The sequence below is a fragment of the Loxodonta africana genome, chromosome 6 (genome assembly GCF_030014295.1).
Source record: "Loxodonta africana isolate mLoxAfr1 chromosome 6, mLoxAfr1.hap2, whole genome shotgun sequence".
Lineage (NCBI taxonomy): Eukaryota > Metazoa > Chordata > Mammalia > Proboscidea > Elephantidae > Loxodonta > Loxodonta africana.
Genome location: NC_087347.1, coordinates 105,651,213 through 105,668,768, shown reverse-complemented (window position 1 = coordinate 105,668,768; position 17,556 = coordinate 105,651,213). Strand labels below are relative to the sequence as shown.

At 36.4% G+C, this 17,556-nt stretch overlaps 1 protein-coding gene across 4 annotated transcripts in view; it reads left to right on the top strand.

The window, feature by feature from the left end:
• KYNU (kynureninase) overlaps nucleotides 1-17,556 on the top strand; it is a 180,276-nt gene that overhangs the window by 91,922 nt on the left and 70,798 nt on the right. For all 4 annotated transcript variants that reach the window (XM_003406022.4, XM_064287256.1, XM_064287255.1 and 1 more), the window contains one exon: nucleotides 4,892-5,038. In XM_003406022.4, coding sequence (XP_003406070.1) covers nucleotides 4,892-5,038 — 147 coding nt within the window. The remainder of the gene's footprint in view (nucleotides 1-4,891; nucleotides 5,039-17,556) is intronic.

Sequence of the window (17,556 nt, the reverse complement as noted above, 5' to 3'; positions counted from 1 at the left end):
AGGGGAAGAGGATGCTCTTTGCTTTTAGGTGATTCAAATTAAAGAGTGACCTTTCCAATGATGAACGTGATAGCAAATGTATTAGATATATATACAAAGGAAGTCTTTAAAGCATGAATTATTTAATATCTCTGTAAGTCTAAGTAATTGCATATAAGTGTGAAGATAAAACCAAAAAAAATGCTTTTTTTTTTTTGGTTCCATTGAAAAATACTGTCTTCATACTTAATGTCCATTGGCTACTTCTTTGAAGGCCAGATATAAAAATGCCTATGTTTAAGCACTGTATTTTGAAATAGTGGTTATTCCAGATTTTTAAATATTTGTTTAGAAAGCTAAATTCTCTAATTCTCAAATTTTGACTATTCTTTTCCTTTTAAATGTTATTTACTTTGTTGCTTTTGTTGAGAATATACACAGCAAAACATACACCAATTCAATAGTTTCTACATGTACAATTTAGTGACATTGATTACATTCTCAGAGTGTGCAACCATTCTCACCCTCTTTCTCTGAGTTGTTCCTCACTGATTAACATAAACTCACTTCCCTAAAGGTTGCTATCTAATCTTTCAAGTTGCTGTTATCAATTTGATCTCATATAGATAGTTCTTAAGAGAGTATACTGCTCAAAGCAGATCTTTTTTTTTTACTAGTTAAGCTAAATGATTGCTTGGTTTTAAGAAGACTTAAGGGGATACATTTGGTTTAAGGTTTAAAGATTATCTCAGGGCAATAGTTTCAGGGGTTTGTTCATCCTTCATGCCCTGAGAAAGTCTACAGTCCATGAGAATTTACAATTCTTTTCTACATTTTCCCTTTTGATTAGGAATCTTCTATAAAATCTTTGATCAAGTTGTTTAATAATCGTAGCCAGACACTATCTAGTTTTTCTGGTCTCAGGGCAAAGGAGGCAGGAGTTCACGGAGGCAATTAGCCACACATTCCATTTCCTCCTCCTATTCCTGACTCTCCTTCTTCCTCTGTTGCTCCAGGTGAATAGAGACCAGTTGTTGTGACTTTGTTTGTAGCTTGCGAGCTTTTAAGACCCCAGGCACTACACGAGGAACTAAGAGGTAGAACAGAAGCGCTAAACATGTTACTAGGCCAATTAACTGGGATACCCCATGAAACCACGACCCTAAACCGCCAAACCAAATCCCATGAGGTGTTTGGTTGTACATAAGTAGCCTCAACACCTGCCTATTTTTTTGTCCTTGTAAATACATCTATCACTGAACTTTTGCCAATTTAACTTTTTACAGGTATACAATTTATTGACAGCAATTACAATAACTGACTGTGCAACCCTACCCTTAATCAGTGCAGTTTTTCCATCACTGTTCACCCCCCTTCTACCCCTCCCTCCTGCCCCTGAAAACCGCTAATAAACTTGTTCTGTATACATTTGGCCTTTCTTGTCTTTTTATATAAGTGACCAAAACCAAAAACAAACCTGTTGTTGTCAAGACAGTTCCGACTCACAGTGACCATATAGGACAGAATAGAACTGCCCCACAGAATTTCCAAGGAGCATCTGGTAGATTTGAAATGCTGACCTTTTAGTTAGCAGCTGAACTCTTAACCACTATGCAACCAGGTTTTCCTTTTATAAGTGAGGACATACAATGTATGTCTTTTTGTCATTGGCTTATTTCACTAAGCATGATGACTTCCAGCTCTGCCCACACTGTAGAATATATCAAGACTTCATTTCTCCTACTGGCTGAGTTGTATTTCATTGTATGTGTGTACCACATTTTGTTTATCCATTCATCTGTTTATGGGCATTTAGGTTGTTTCCTCCTTTTGGCTACTGTGAATAGTGCTGCAGTGAACATTGGTCTACACATCTCTTTTTGAGTCTCTGCTTTCAAGGCTTTTAGGTATATACCTAGGAGTGGAATTATTGGGTCATATTTTTTATGGTAGTTCTATTTTTTTTTTTTTTTATATAGTAGTTCTATTTTAGTTTTATGAGGCACTGCCATTGCTTTTTTCTACAATGGTTATACCATTTTGCGTTCTCACCAGCAATGGTTAAGGGTCCCAATTTCCCCACATCCTCACCAACATTTGTTATTATCTTTTTTTTTTTTTTTAAATCTCAGCCATCCTAGTGGGAATAAAATGGTATCTCAATGTGGTTTTAATTTGCATCCGTCTGATGGCTAATGATGCTGAATATCTTTCCAAGAGTTTGGTAACCATCTGAATGTCCTGTTTGGTGAAATGTTTGTTCACGTCCTTTGCCCATTTTATGATTGGGTTATTAGTCTTTTTTGTTGTTAAGTTGTCAAAGTTTTATATATATTTGGGTTATTAGAATCTTGGTGGATATATGGTTTTGGAAGATATTCTCTCAGTTGTAGATTGTTTTTTCAATTTTTTAGTGAAGTCTTTTGAAGAACAAACATTTTTAATATTTATGAGGTCCCATTTATTTATTTTGTCTTTTTCTGTTTGTGTTTTATTATTATTATTATGTTAGATAATTTATTGTTGAAAGCTAGGCCTAACAGCATTGCCCTCCTTGTTCTCCTAAGAATTTTGTGGTGTTAGTTTGCACATTTTGGTCCTTAACCCATTTTTAAAATGCTCTTGTGTATGGTGTGAGGCTTGAATTCTGTTTCATTTTTCTTTATGTGGAAATCCAATTTTTGAGCATCATTTATTGAAGTGACTCTTCTTTCTCCATCAAATGAACGTAACACTCTTGTCAGAAATCAGTTCACCATAGATGTGTGGGTTTATTTCTGGACTCTCAATTCTATTCCATTGATATATGTGTCTATTGTTATATCTGTAACAGGCAATTTTGATTGCTGTAGCAGTATAGCATGTTTTAAAATCAGGAAGTACGACTCCTCCTACTTTTTTCTTCTCTTTCAGCATTGTTTTAGCTATTTGGAGCCTCTTGTCATTCCATATAAAGTTGAGGATTTGTTTTCCTGTTTCTGTAAAGAAGGCTTTTGGAATTTTGATCAGGATTGCATTGAATCTGTAGATTGCTTTGGGTAGTATTTATATATTAATAACGTTAAGTCTCCCAATCCATGAACATGGAACGTCTTTCCATTTGTTTGTTTTCTTTAATCTCTTTCAGTCTTGTATTATAGTTTGCATTGTATAAGTCCTTCATGTCCCTGGTTCGATTTATTCCTGGGTATTTTATTGTCTTAGATGCTATTGTAAATCGAATTGCTTCCTTAATTTCCCTTTCATGTTTCTCATTGCTGTCGTAGAGAAACCCAACAGATTTTTGTTTGTTGATCTTGTACCCTGCAACTTTGTTAAATTCCTATATTAGCTTGAGAAGTTTTCTTGTGGACTCTTTGGGATTTTCTATACATAGATCATATCATCCATGAGCAGAGATAATTTTACTTTGTCTTTTCCAATCTGGATACTTTTTATGTCTCTTTCTTGTCTTAGTGCTCTGGCTTGGACTTCTAATACAATACGGAATAGAAGTGGTGAGAGCAGGCACCATTGTCTTGTTTTCAAGGGGAAAGTTCTTAGTCTTTCTGCATTAAGTGTAATATTGACTTTTGGCTTTTCATATGTGCCCTGAATCGTACTGAGAAAATTCTCTTCTTTAGGGTTTTCATCAAGAAAGGGTGTTGAATTTTATCAAATGCTTTTTCCACATACATAGAGATTATCACGTAGTTCTTTTCCTTTGTTCTGTTGATGTGGTGCATTGCACCGATTGGTTTTCTAATGTTGAACCATCCTTGCCCTCCTGGACTAAATCCCACTTGGTCAAGGTGTATGACTCTTTACTATGCTGTTGGACTCTCTTCACTAGTATTCTGTTGAGGGTTTTTCCATCTGTATTCATAAGAGATATTGGTCTGTAGTTTAGCAATCCTGTTTTGATAGATGCCCAAGGGATGGAGAACCCATAGCCTATTTTGCAAACAGGTGCCAGGCTTCTGGTTGAAACTAAAGTGTGTATTAGATTGGTTTATTTATATACTTAACATGTAGCAGAGTAACTGACAAGTAGCAGGACTTGAAAAAATTATAAGTAACAGAAGGAAAAATCATAATTACCTTAATAATACTTCCTTCAAATATTAATGCAATTAGTGATGCTTGTCCTCAGAATATTGTTGGTATTAGAGCTGAAGAAAATCCATGGAGGCTTCAAAAAGAGATCAGATTTGTTAGGATAAAAGCAAATACTTTCTTTTCGGCTGATTCCTTTCATTTTAAGATATTTACATTATCAAATCTAAATTTATTCACAGTTCCATTAACTGATCAATTATTTGTCCAAGGTGGGGATATGTGGAGGAATAAAACCTTGATCACACAGAGATTTGTTGCCATTTTTCTTCATGTTTGAACATTGGTCTGTTGATTGGTTTGGGGGAGATTTTACTCCTTCAATTGATTGGCAATACGGAGATGAAAGATGTATGATAGTTTTTTTTTTTTTTTCTGGAAAAATAACATGATATTGGACTTATAAGTAAAATGCTAATTTCTAACATAAATTTTTCTTGTAAAAATATTTCTTGAATTCCTTGCACTTTCTGGTGTTTATTAGATTGGAATAAGGAGGAAACAATTTGTAGGTGTGCAGACCAACTAAAAACATGGAGGCCAAGTCAGTCAAGTAGGCTTTTATGATAACTTACACTTAGATATCTCATTTTTACTATCTTATTCTCATTTCTTAATAATAAACAAAAATCATTCCCAAATGCTTCTCGTTTGCCAAAGTTTTAAAGATTATTAGTCTGAAATAATAATAATAATAAAGAAAGCCTTTGATATTCCTTTTGATGGTAAAGACCTCATGGTGAAATCTAGATTGGAAATATGAAATGACAAATACATTATTGTAGAGATAATGTAACTTGTGTCTAACTTTATTTAGGGGGAAGAAACCTTGAGAATGGAGGATATCCTTGATGTAATTGAGAAGGAAGGAGACTCGATTGCCGTAATCCTTTTCAGTGGGGTACATTTTTACACTGGCCAGCTGTTTAATATACCTGCCATCACCAAAGCTGGACAAGCAAAGGTATGTACATCATTCCCTCCTTCCCACCTTGCCTGAGCTCATACTGAAGAGTGCTCTAGTGTCTGTTCTAGTGAAACACATTTCTTTGTACATGTCTAAAATTATTTTGGAGTCCCTGAGTGGTGCAAAAAAGTGAAGCACTGGGTGGCTACCTGAAGGGTTTGAGGTTCGAACCCACCCAAAGATACCTTGAGATACAGGCCTGGAGATCTACTTCTGAAAAGCCACAGCCTTGAAAACCCTACTGAGCAGCTCTACTCTACACACATGGGTCACCATGAGTCAGCACTGACCAAACGGGAAATAGCAGCAACAAAATTATTTTAAAGTTAGAAAAAAAAAGAGTAAGCCGTCACATACACATGAAAAAAAATTGCATTCTTTGCTTTAGGCATTTCTATTTAAATTGCTTTTTGACACTTCTGTGGTCTCACCTCCTTACTAGCAGCTGCTCTCTGGTATTTTGCCTCTAGTCAGCAGGACAGGTGAGCTTATTACAGGTGATATCATTGGTACTCAGCTGCTCAGTCAGCAGAAGGCAGGCAGAAAATGGGAATATTAGCTATACACTAGAACTGCGAGCGACTTAACTCTGGTATTTTGTAATAGCATAACTCATTCTAAATAGAATTCATTTCTCACTTAATCCTATGTTCCTAATGGAGGACAGATCCTAATTAAGTTTTATCAGTACATAGGGTTTTACACTTGTTATTTTAAGGAAGTCATTTTTTTCTCTGGCTCTACGATGCCATGGATCACTTTTGTGTGGTCTTTTTAGCCATGGTCTTGTAACTCCCACCCAGGTAACTGGGCAAGACTGTGTGATAGGATGATTATGGCTCACCAAAGGGGATTGGTCAGTTTTGCCACCCTGCTGGGCTTGAAATAAGCCACCACAGAGGCGGGAAAGAGAAGAGCCCACCACCACCAAGGAAGGAGAGACCAGTAGGAGAGAACTGGCAGCAGAGACTCAGTAGCAGGAAACAATGTGGTGGCTTTCTAGCCCATGAAGAGAGAAAGCTAAGTGCCTTTGGACAAAGACTGAGGATTAGAGAGAGGCATGCCTATGAGCACGGCTGGGAAGAGGTTATCCTGATGGAAGAACTGTATCAGGAATGTTCCTGAGCCTGAACTGTAACTGTTACTTCCCTAAACCAAAACAAACAAACCCATTGTCATCCAGTCGATTCTGACTGACAGTGACCGTATAGGACGGAGCAGAACTGCCCCATAGGGTTTCCAAGAAGTGGCTGGTGGATTTAAACTGCTGACCTTTTAGTTAGCAGCCAAATGCTTAACCTCTGTGCCACCAGGTCTCCTTCCCTAGTAACCCCATAATTGTGATATGGTCTATGAGTTCTGTTTGACCATTGCAATCAATTATTGAACCCAGTAGTGAGTGCTCTGGGGGGAACATTTGGTATCAGAATTGGTAAAGATGGTGGAGAAAGGAGGCGTGTTGAACCTCTGCCTCATAGGAATCAGCCTTGGGCCGTTGACCTTGATTCTCCTACCCAATTGTGAAGTTAGAGGAGGTCAGACTGTGTTCCCATGCTGTTTTCACGGGCTCTACCAGATCTATGCTAAGAATCTTGAGAGATTATTATACTGCCTATGTAAATTTTCCCTTATACGCTACTAAATCACACTTAAATTATTGTTTCAAAACTGTATCTCTTTGTAGTCAGTGCTTATAAAAAGTGTTTTTAGTAGTTGTTTGCCTAAGGAAAAAAATCAGAGGAACAATATTCAGTAGTTACAATTTGTATTTAAAACCCTTAAATAACAGTTCTATTTGATTTGGCAATCAAGCCATGTATTTAAAAAGGTGACAATCGAATTTTATTCTGAACTTTAATAAGTTATGGGATTAATATATGTGTGAGGTCTAGTTAATATATTCGGTTATTGAAGCTAATGAATGGAACTAATGAAAAGAAATTTAGCGGTGTTATCAGTAGTCTGTAGGAATTTCCAACCACGACTTCCAACTGGTTTGATGAATAACTGTGAAAGTGGTGCATTACAAAAGATATAAAGATAATGTCTTCTTAATTTAGATATTAAAAGTTAAGCACCAAAATAAAGGGAGGCCTATAAAAAATCATATTTTCAAACGTTACACAAGTAATCAGCAGCCCTGTTCCCCTTAGTATACATGCATGTCTCATTGATCTTCATAGAAATGAGGCAAGAAAATATAGAAGAAGGACTATAGGTTTTGGAATCACCTAGTCTGAGGTTCAAATCTTGCCTAGGTCATTTAATTGCAATATGATCTTGAGCAAGTTAACTTTTATGGGTCTCTGTTACTGAATCTGCTAACTTGTAGTAACAGTAATGACCTCATGCATTCAGTGTGAGTATGAAGAATATAAAACATTTCTTAGATTGGCAAATATTGAGACCTTAAGTGGTAGTTCCCACTCTGCAACTGTCCCCAGAGAACCTGAAAATATGGGAAGTGGCTTAGATATACTTATTCTTTTATTTCCTGTTTTAAAAAAGAAAGAAATTTGTCTACTTCAGGGGTATATGTAATTCTTTTTCTTGACTTCTTTGGTTCCCACAAACCATTTCCTCAATGTTTTGGAGACTTTCTTTCACTAAAAAAAATATATATATATATATACATATGTATGTATATAGTAAGTGATCAACAAGTAAAGCTCTCAGGGAGCTCTCAGTTAAGTAAAGGAAGGTAGGAATGAGAAATCACAATTTAATTGTTGCCACAAAATGTTAGATGCTATGGGATTAAAATGGGGTATATAACAGACTTAGATTTATCCATTATCAAAAAATTCTTAATGAACGGTTATGCTTTAGCTAGACAAACCCTTCCATTCTCAACTAAGACTGATAAAAATTTCTCTTTAAAATGTAGACCTACATAGCTCTCCTGGGCGGTCTGTGGAGACAAGGCTGAAAAAAGAGGCAGAGAGAAAATTAAAGGCATCAGTCAAGAAAGTGATAGGCAATTCTAGAAAAAGAGGGCATAGAAGAGTCCCTCTTAGGGCTCCATTCTAACCATTTGGGGGAAATTGCAGTTAATATCGTTCTGACCATTCTTACAGATTTCTTTGGGTAAGCATTTGTACATGTTTCTGTAAAGTATGTTAAGTGGAGTTCCTGGATTATAAGGTTTGTAAATATTCAACCATAATCTACAACACCAGTTTTCTAAAGAGTTGTTATCAATTTATACTTCCACCAGCATGTATGAAATTCCTGTTGCTAAAAATCTTCACAAACAATTGTTATTGTTAGTCTTCGTAATTTTAGCCATTCTGACTAGTTTGTAGTTGTTACATTATAGTTATAATTTGCATTTTCCTGATTATTGATGAGGTTGAGTAGCTTTCAGATCCTTATTGGTCTTTTGGATCTCTTTTATGAAATGCTTGTTCAAGGGCCTTGCGCATACTTGTATTTGGTTGTCTGTCTTCCCATATATATTGTTTGTAGAAGTTCTAGAAGTTGATTTTAAGGAGAAAATAAGAGTTTTCCAAATGATCATTAAAGAGGAAAAATAAATACATTAATAAAAAGCATAATTGGTAGAATGATTTGGTTCACATAATGAATTTAAGATGCTGAGATTTTCTTAACTGAGGAGAAAGCATGAGATGGCGACAGGTGGGAGAGATGGAAGAAACTAAATATAAAGTCAGGGTGAAGAACCATATTACAAGAGAAGGCCAGCCTGCGGCAAGAGACGTCAGGTTTTCTTTTTCTCTTTCCATTTCAACATTTTTTACATGTACAATTCAGTGACATTAATTACGTTCATCTTGTTGTTCAACAATTACCGTCATCAGTTACTAATTTTTTCATCACTCTTAATGGAAGCTCAGGGTCCCTTAAGCAACAAGTCCCTCTTTTCTCCTCACTTCTACACTTGGCAACCACTAAGTGGGATCATACAATATTTTTCCTTTTGTGACTGTTCAATTTTACATTATTGACCACCTCACCTTTTTGGAACTCTGGCTTGCACCCATAAGAAAAAAAAAAATACTTCTATATTTTTCATGTTTTATTACTTGTATCTATGAAGAATTTCTTCTTTTCTACACCAGGTAAATGTGCGGATCCGCCATTGTCCTTAGCATTCCTTTCCCTGGTGATTTTAACCACTGCCATGACTCAGCTCAGAGGTAACTTAAAATAACATCAGCAACATGACTCAGCTATCACTGCCACATGAAAGCTCCAGCCTATTCCTACACTCAAGCTTTCTTATTTATGCCCCCCTGCCTACTATTCTTGGAAGTCCTACGTATGCAGCTTGACGTCAGTTTACTCCAAACAGATTGGTCTTTCCATTAAAGACGCTGCTCCTGTTTTGTGGCACCATCTTTCTGGTTCTTTTGACTCAACTCTAACATTTTCCTGTTCTTTTTTAATTACCAATCATTTGTTAATTCCACTGTTTCAGGGTCTGTCTTTCCTTTAACATTCCTCAATCAATAACGAAAGTTTTCAACTTGGAGAAATAGAATCACTGTTAAAAGTAGCCTAAAATTAGAGATTTATTTTTTTCACCCAAGAAGTCTTGAGGCTAGAGCTTCTGGGATGTGTTCAGCATCTCAGTGATGTCTGAGTGGCATCTTCAGGGTCTCTTAAACTTTTCTCTGACTTTTCAAATCATTGTCTAAATCAAGATATCACATTTCTATTTAAAGAAGGAAGAAGTAGTAGTGCAGGTTCATCTGTTCTTTTTATCCAAAGTGCAAAATCTCTCCCAGAAAAACCCAGCAGATTCCTGCTTATGACTCACTGCCTTCTTTTAGCAATGTTTAGCATTTATGGCCCTATAGTAGAAAGAGATTAACATAAAAGGTTTGAAAAGGGGAATAGGGTTAGCCAACTGACAATGCTTCTTACCTTTCTCAGTTACATCTCTTTGTTGCTGTTGTTGTTAGGTGCCATTGTGTTGGTTCCAACTCATAGTGACCCTATGTATAACAGAAGGAAACATTGCCCGCTCCTGTGCCATCCTCACAATCGTTGCTTTGCTTGAGTTCATTGTTGCAGCCACTGTGTCAATCCATCTCGTTGAGGGTCTTCCTCTTTTTTTGCTGACTATCTACTTGACCAAGCACAAAGTCCTTCTCGAGGGACTGGTTCCACCTGATAACATGTCCAAAGTATATGAGACAAAGTCTTGCCATCCTTGCTGTTAATGACCATTCTGGCTGTACTTCTTCCAAGGCAGATTATCAGACAATGTTTCATTGCTATTCATCAGATTTTCACCAGCCAGTTTTTTCAGAAGTAGACTGCCAGGTCTCCTTAGTCTGGAAGCTTTCTGAAACCTATCTACCAAGGATGACCCTGCTGGTATTTGAAATACGAGTGGTAAAGCTTCTAGTATGGCAGCAACACACAAGCCACCACAGTGCCACAAACTGACAGACATGTGGTGGTACACCTCTATAGGATCTCATTTAGAAGATACATTTTTTTTTTTCTGTTGCTCTTCACTCAACTTATAGCAACCCTATAGGACAGGGTAGAGCTGCCCCATAGGGTTTCCAAACAGTGGCTGGTGGATTCAAATTGCCGACCTTCTGATTAGTAACAGCTCTTAACCACTGCACCACCAGAGCTCCTATAGGGTCTCATTTATAACCTGTTTCCCTCCCTCTTTATTCTTCCATCCCACCACAATTTTTTGTTCTCCCTTTTTTCTTTTACTCTTTGCTTCTTCCCTTTTTTTCTTTCCTACCTCATTTCACAAAGCATTTGAAAGTAATTCATAGGAAATTGATTAGATAGCATAATGAAATTAAAAAAAAAAAATTCCTGGATCATCTTGAGGAATGAATAGATTCCCTCCCACATGCACACACAAATTACAATATCTCAACTTGGATTATGAAAAGAATTAGTTAACAATGGAAAATTTCTGGTGCATTATTTAGGTAGACTAGGACTTGGTAATAAATAAATGGAGGCATAAATACCTTCACTATGAGAGATATTTATTTCCTGAGTTCAGGAGAAACTAATCATTTTCCCTACAAATAATCCATCCTAAGTATGGTGGTGAGCAAAAAAGATAAATACCATATCATTTATTGCAACTAGTTTCAAAGGAAGAAATTTAAGACAAATTTCTTAAAAAATTGCCCTATTAAGTTCTACCAAACTATTATTGAGTTCAGCATGTAAGTGAATAAAAATAAATAAATAAACAAATTTGGTTGATAGATTTCCAATTTAAATTGACATGGTACTCGCTCCAAAAATATGTATATAGGAGAGTGTTCTTCCTTCTCACATTTAAGTGAGGATCTCTCCATATGCAATTGTCATTACCATGTGATACATGAATTAAATAGAGCTTTAAATCCATTTTCCTATGAGACAGGTAGATATAAATAGATAAGGTTAAATGTCACCATGCATCTAAATGGTCAACTGTACTTTGTTGGGAAGGTTACAAACACTGAAGTATGTACTCTCAGCTTAGTAGTGATTGGGCCCATCTGCCTCCTACTTGAATTCTTCTGTCTCATGTTTCTCCCATGTGATGGCCTTAATTCTTCTGTCTTCTATCTTTTGTGGAATAGAGTTCATACCATTTTAGGCCTTCCATGATTTTATCCATATCTAAATTATCAATATAGTATTTTCCACTGCTCTCTTTTTCATACATATATATGAAGTATATACATATTTTGCATATATTTATTATATTTCAGTTAAACCAAACTCTTTATATGTTCCCTGTCCAGAAACATAAAAAAGTTTGGTTTAACTTTGCTCTTAGCTTTTCCCTCCCTTAGAATTCTCATCTGTGAAGATTCTCTGGTCCTCCATTCCAGCTCAGACACTTACCTGCATCACAGGTTACAGCCTGTCCTAGAGATATGCTTTGTATTAGCACACACAGTATATCTTTAAAGTTTTCATCAAATGCCAACAATTAACAATCAAGAAATTTGATGTAAAAATGCTCACTTTCAAATATTTTCTGAAAAATTAGAAGTTAGACAACACTGGGCTGAGTAGCATCTCTGTCCCTTACATGGGACTTAAAATCCTAATACAACCCCGACCTTTCCCTCTTGTCCTAGACACTGTCACTGAGTGACAGCTACTATATGTGTTCATGTTGCCATTGTGGCATTCTTACGATAAAGGGTAAATTGACGGATTTCTTACAGGATCAACTCATATTACTTGCCTGGTCCCTATAAAAACATGAATGTGTAATCCCTGATCTTCATCATCAATATTTTCTTGCTCTTCTGTGTTTTTTCTGTCTCAGAATAAATATTTACTCTTGCATCTTCATAACATGTTGTGAAATGTATCATTGGCCACTTTTTGCACTGTATTGTAATTATTTCTATGTCTATGTTAAGTCTCAGATTTGGATAGCCCAGGTCTCCATTTTAAGTGTCAAAATTTGGATAGCTTAATAACTTAATGGAAACCCTGGTAGCACAATGGTTAAGAGTTTGGTTGCTAACCAAAAGGTCAGGAGTTCAAATCTACCAGGCCCTCCTTAGAAACCCGATGGGGCAGTTCTACTCTGTCCTGTAGGGTCGCTATGAGTCAGAATCAACTCGACAGCAATGGGTTTGGTTTTTATATTTTTTAATAGCCTAAAATGTCAATAGAGTGTTGAATTATTACTCGAAGGCTGACTCTGCAAACCTTATAGACCTGCAATAGTGTTTTGCAAATAGTTTTCTCTGAATACTGTTTGGCCAGTAAATGGTAAGTGTGTATACACCACCGATCTAATGGATCAGATTGACTTAATGGATGACAGTGTCGCATTACAAAAGCGCTACCGCATTCTCATGTAAAAAGAATCAGACACTTCTGAATAATTACTCATAAAAAAAATTCATTATTCTAAAAATCAGTATTTTTAAAATAAATTTCAAGCTGTTTTTCAAATTTCTTTTCTATTCTTTGACAAAATCAGGACATGTAGGCTGTTACATTAAGTCATTAAATATTAAATGAACTAAATTAAGCTTGAAAAATCACCTTAAGCAATTTCTCCCATCTTGCGTCTCTGAAATAAACCAAACAAACTATACTTTGTGTGCAGTCCAGCCAGCCAGAGAAAGACTGCGGAAGAGAACTGTCCTACCAAATTTGTTTTCTTTTTTCCCTCTGGTTTTATACTTACTTCCGACATTAAAAAGAGAAAGACAATCACTGCTCTTTCGGATAAAAGAAATAGCTGAAACTTGCTCTTCCAAGCACACTTTTTGTGAGGTAATAAGAAACTTAACACAAGGCTTTAGGGTCTCAAGATTGTTTTGCTTTTCCGCTCTCCCAAATCCTTTACTCTTTCCTCGTGAAGCTGTTAACTCTGTCTCATTCCTTCTCAACTTACACATCACGTTAAATTTCATTAGCAAAATGCTCTCAATTCTCACCTCTGGATTTGCCAGTCTCATCAATGTCTGCTTTAAGAAAGCAATGCTAAAACAATGTCTCTGGTTCCCGAAAGTGCTCTGCACAAACGTATATAATAATAGCTACTTTTTTTTTTTTACTGTTGATGGTCTACTCTGCATCAGACGCTTGGTATGCCCTGTGCTCCCAACAACCCTAACAGGAAGTTTTCACCCTGACTCTGTTGAGGACTCTGAGCTCAAGGGAGGTTAGGCACTTGCTCACGGCAACTTAGCCAGGTAGAAAAGGCTAGAATTGAAGTCCACCTATGGCTGAAACCAAAGCACTCTTTGTACTCTATCACACGGTTTATTTTTATATATGTAATCAGTCTACATGAATTCTAATTGCAAAGAAGCCTCAAAATTTATAAAAGTCATAGAAAACATATATAATCCTCCTTTCTGGATCATTTCTTTTCTTGGGAATGTGTGACCTATATCTTACATGTCCAACTAATTATCTCTGTACAGGGAATGTTACTTTGCCCCTAGATGTTGAGACTGGAAATCATAAGTTCTTGCCTAATAAGACTCTGCTCAATTCCAGCTTTCAGCAGTGCCCATCTTGGAACCTTTGAACAGTTCCTTCCATCTACTGTAAGATAGGCTCCAAGTCACTGGTCCTTTCATCCCTCCTTCTGATGTGTCTTTCAGGGAATGATTCGATTGGCAATAGCTCCCAGCAATGATGGCCCCATTGTTACTACCATCAGCTGCTCTTCAGGGCTTTTTGGGTTGTTTCCAAGAGCTCTCCCTCTAGAAGATCTTTCAAACTTTTGTATGGCTGGGAAACTGCTAATCTACATGCCACCAAGGAGAATTCTCCTAGGAAGTCCACTGAACCCTCCAGTAGGGTAGCTGAGTCACACAGTGCTCTCAAGAAACTTCATTGCCTCATATGCATACTGGCCTCTCACTTTATGTTAGGTTCTGGGATTAAAAAAAAAAAAAATTGTGTATATATATATATACATATATAAAAAGAGAGATTTAAAAAACAACAACAAACAAAAAAGGAAATGGGGCAGGCATATTCTCACAGAAATAGACAATTGTTTCGACTGTATTAAGGGCTTGACAGAGATGCACAAATCTGCTAAAGTGTATTAAAAAAAAAAACAACAGTATAACACCAGAAAAAGGCACATTTATGCATGCTCCTTTTTACCTTAAGGTTGGGCCAAAACCACATACTGTGAATTAGCTCCAGGGAGCATTCAGGTAGCTTAGGAGTTATATTTGCACTGAAGTTCAGAGCCATCATTTCCCCTTGGCATCTATAGGAGACATAATTTTGGTTGTAGATTCTTTTTACCAGTTTTTCCCGTACAGAATCTGGATAGCTATGAAAATCCTGTTGCTGGAACACTTTTGAATTTAAACAAAGAGTAACTTGGGTTACATATTAACTTTAAAAAATGGAAAGTTTCCCATTTCTGTTACATAAATGGAGCCCTGGAAGGCCTCCAAAAAGGCAATAATTTGACAATCTTCAACACCAAAGTAAAATTTCTCCACCCATTCAAGAATCCTGGGTTTTCATTCAAGGACAAGGTCTTTGGTTTGCTCGTGCCCATTCTTTTTCTCTCTGAAATCCCATCCCCTGTTGCTGTCCTTTTGCAACAAGACACTTCTTTCATATTTTCCTTTAGGGTAACTACAGCTACAAGCTACTGCAATTTTTAGAAATATTATTATTATTATTAATAGCATTAATTATAATAATATTAGGGTATATCTTTTTGGTGGGTATATTTATTTATATATTGATACTTTTATACCCACTTGGTATGGTGTTAGCTGCCTTTGGGTTGTCTTCGACTCATAACAACCTTATGAACAACAGAATAAAATGTTGCCTGGTCCTGCATCTTCCTTAAAATAGCCAAAACGTTTGAGTCCATCATTGCAGCTGTTGTGCCAATCCATTTCACTGAGAGTCTCCCATGCCCTTGTTGGTCCTCTACTTCACCAAACGTGATGTTCTCCACTAGTGACTGATCCCTCCTGGTGGCGTGTCCAAAGCAATTGAGTTGGACAATGTTGTGCTGTGATCCAAAAGGTTTTCCCTGGCTAATTTTCAGAAGCTTATTATCAGGCCTTTCTCCTAGTTTGCATTAGTCTTGAAACTTTGCTGAAATCGATCCACCATGTTTAGCTCCTATGGTATTTGAAATACTGGTGGCATAGCAGCCAGCATCATAGCAACATGCAAGCCACTGCAGTATGACAAACTGGCAGACAGACAGGTGGTAGCACTTGATATAAATTGGTAATAAAATCCGAATTCCGTATGTTTAATTTGCATAAATTGATAAATAGATGAAACTTTCAGAATCATTTTCAGTTTTTACCTTACCCTTGGATCCAAACCAGAGTTTTTAAATCACCAAATAAAAACATTCTTTTAGATTTCATTCTTACTCCAGATTGAAGTCACTCATTTTTAATTTAATCAGTCCCTTGATTTCTATGCACACCCTTTCTTATGCAAGATTCTTTCTTGATTCAAAGTACTCTTTTATTGGATTTTTTATCTTTTAAAATTAAGTTCTCTGGAAACTGGAATTCCCTAGCATCTGCCCACATGAGTGGCACTGAGTAATTTTCATATTATCAGAGCCTATTGTCTCCTCAGTATGCACTTAAATACCATCAATCACTAACACACTGGTAGCTTTTCTTGATTGACTTACCAGGTTTGGCAAGAGTTGTTTGTGATTACTACCCTTCTTTATAATACTTGCATTTTAAAATAATATTTTGATAAGAGATGCACTTGCAATTATTAGACCTCAATTTCAAGGTAATTCAGTATATGGTTGAGGGTGATATCTTGTCTATCTCCTAGGTTTTCTTGTTTCTCTTTCTGTTTACTTTTGAACTTTCATGTGATCATTTGGAATTAACTATCAGGTGACTAGTTTTAATATTGTGCGTGTTTATTTTTCTTCAGTACATATGCTGATCATTTATCTCTTGGTCTCATATATTATCTATAACAGCCTTAAGACTATATTAGCTTTGAGGGGCATCCAGGTTCTACCCCACAGAAAATTTTGAGCCTTAATTGTGTTGCCATGCTACCTGGTTACTAAAACATACCCCTGTGGTTCATTTGTAAGACTATGTCACGTCCCTTTTATTTTTTGCTTACTTTCATTTTGCTTTATGTTTCAGTAGCGAAGAGCTACTAATCTCATCAAATTATTCATATAAATAAATGAAATTTTAACACACTTCATCAGAAAAATTAGAAGATAGATGTATCAAATAACTTTTGGAAGGAAATAGTGGTGCATATAACTTATTTATAGTAAAACAAAGTAAGCATAATACAAGAAATAATGCTTAATTCCTGCTCATAACCACAGAGATATAGGTAAAAAATGAGGGATTTTTTAAAACCATGGTAAATTTAGGTTGAATAAAAGGAAGAGCTTTTATTTTTTTTAATCTTCACATCTATGTATGCTTTTGAATCATAGCACTTGAAAGACTTTTTGAAGGTCAAAAGTTCCAAGATCATGGAAAGAAACCCTATCAGGTTTCATCTTCCCACTTTCCATTTTTGTTCTCCCACAGTACTATTCAGCCACTCTGTAATAATGAGCGTCTTTGGGAAATCTCAAGATCTGAGTTAACTGGTCAACCTGTTATTGTTAATCCACCTACCACCTATGCAGAGTTGACCAATACAAACACACCCTTGTATATTTTTCTTTTTTGGTTCATGCTATCCTCAAATTTCCCATTACACTTTTTCTTTTTAAGGTAATATTGCCCAGATGACTCATATAAAATTTATAACACTCTGGCTCTTGGATTGTCTCCTATTACCTTTGCATCAAGACAGGAGTGATATTCAGAATACGTAAAGACTTAATTGGTATCATGTAAAAAATTCCTACAAACAGTCACAAGAAGGTCACTCTACAGGAATGCAGGCTAGTATTCATCATTAGCCTTGGAGGAACAGATGGGCACCTGAAATTCACCCTCCAGGATGCTAGAGCCACTGCCAAGGGCATCATCTCATCCATAGAAGTCTGGGCCAGCACTGGCCAGGGAACAAGCAGA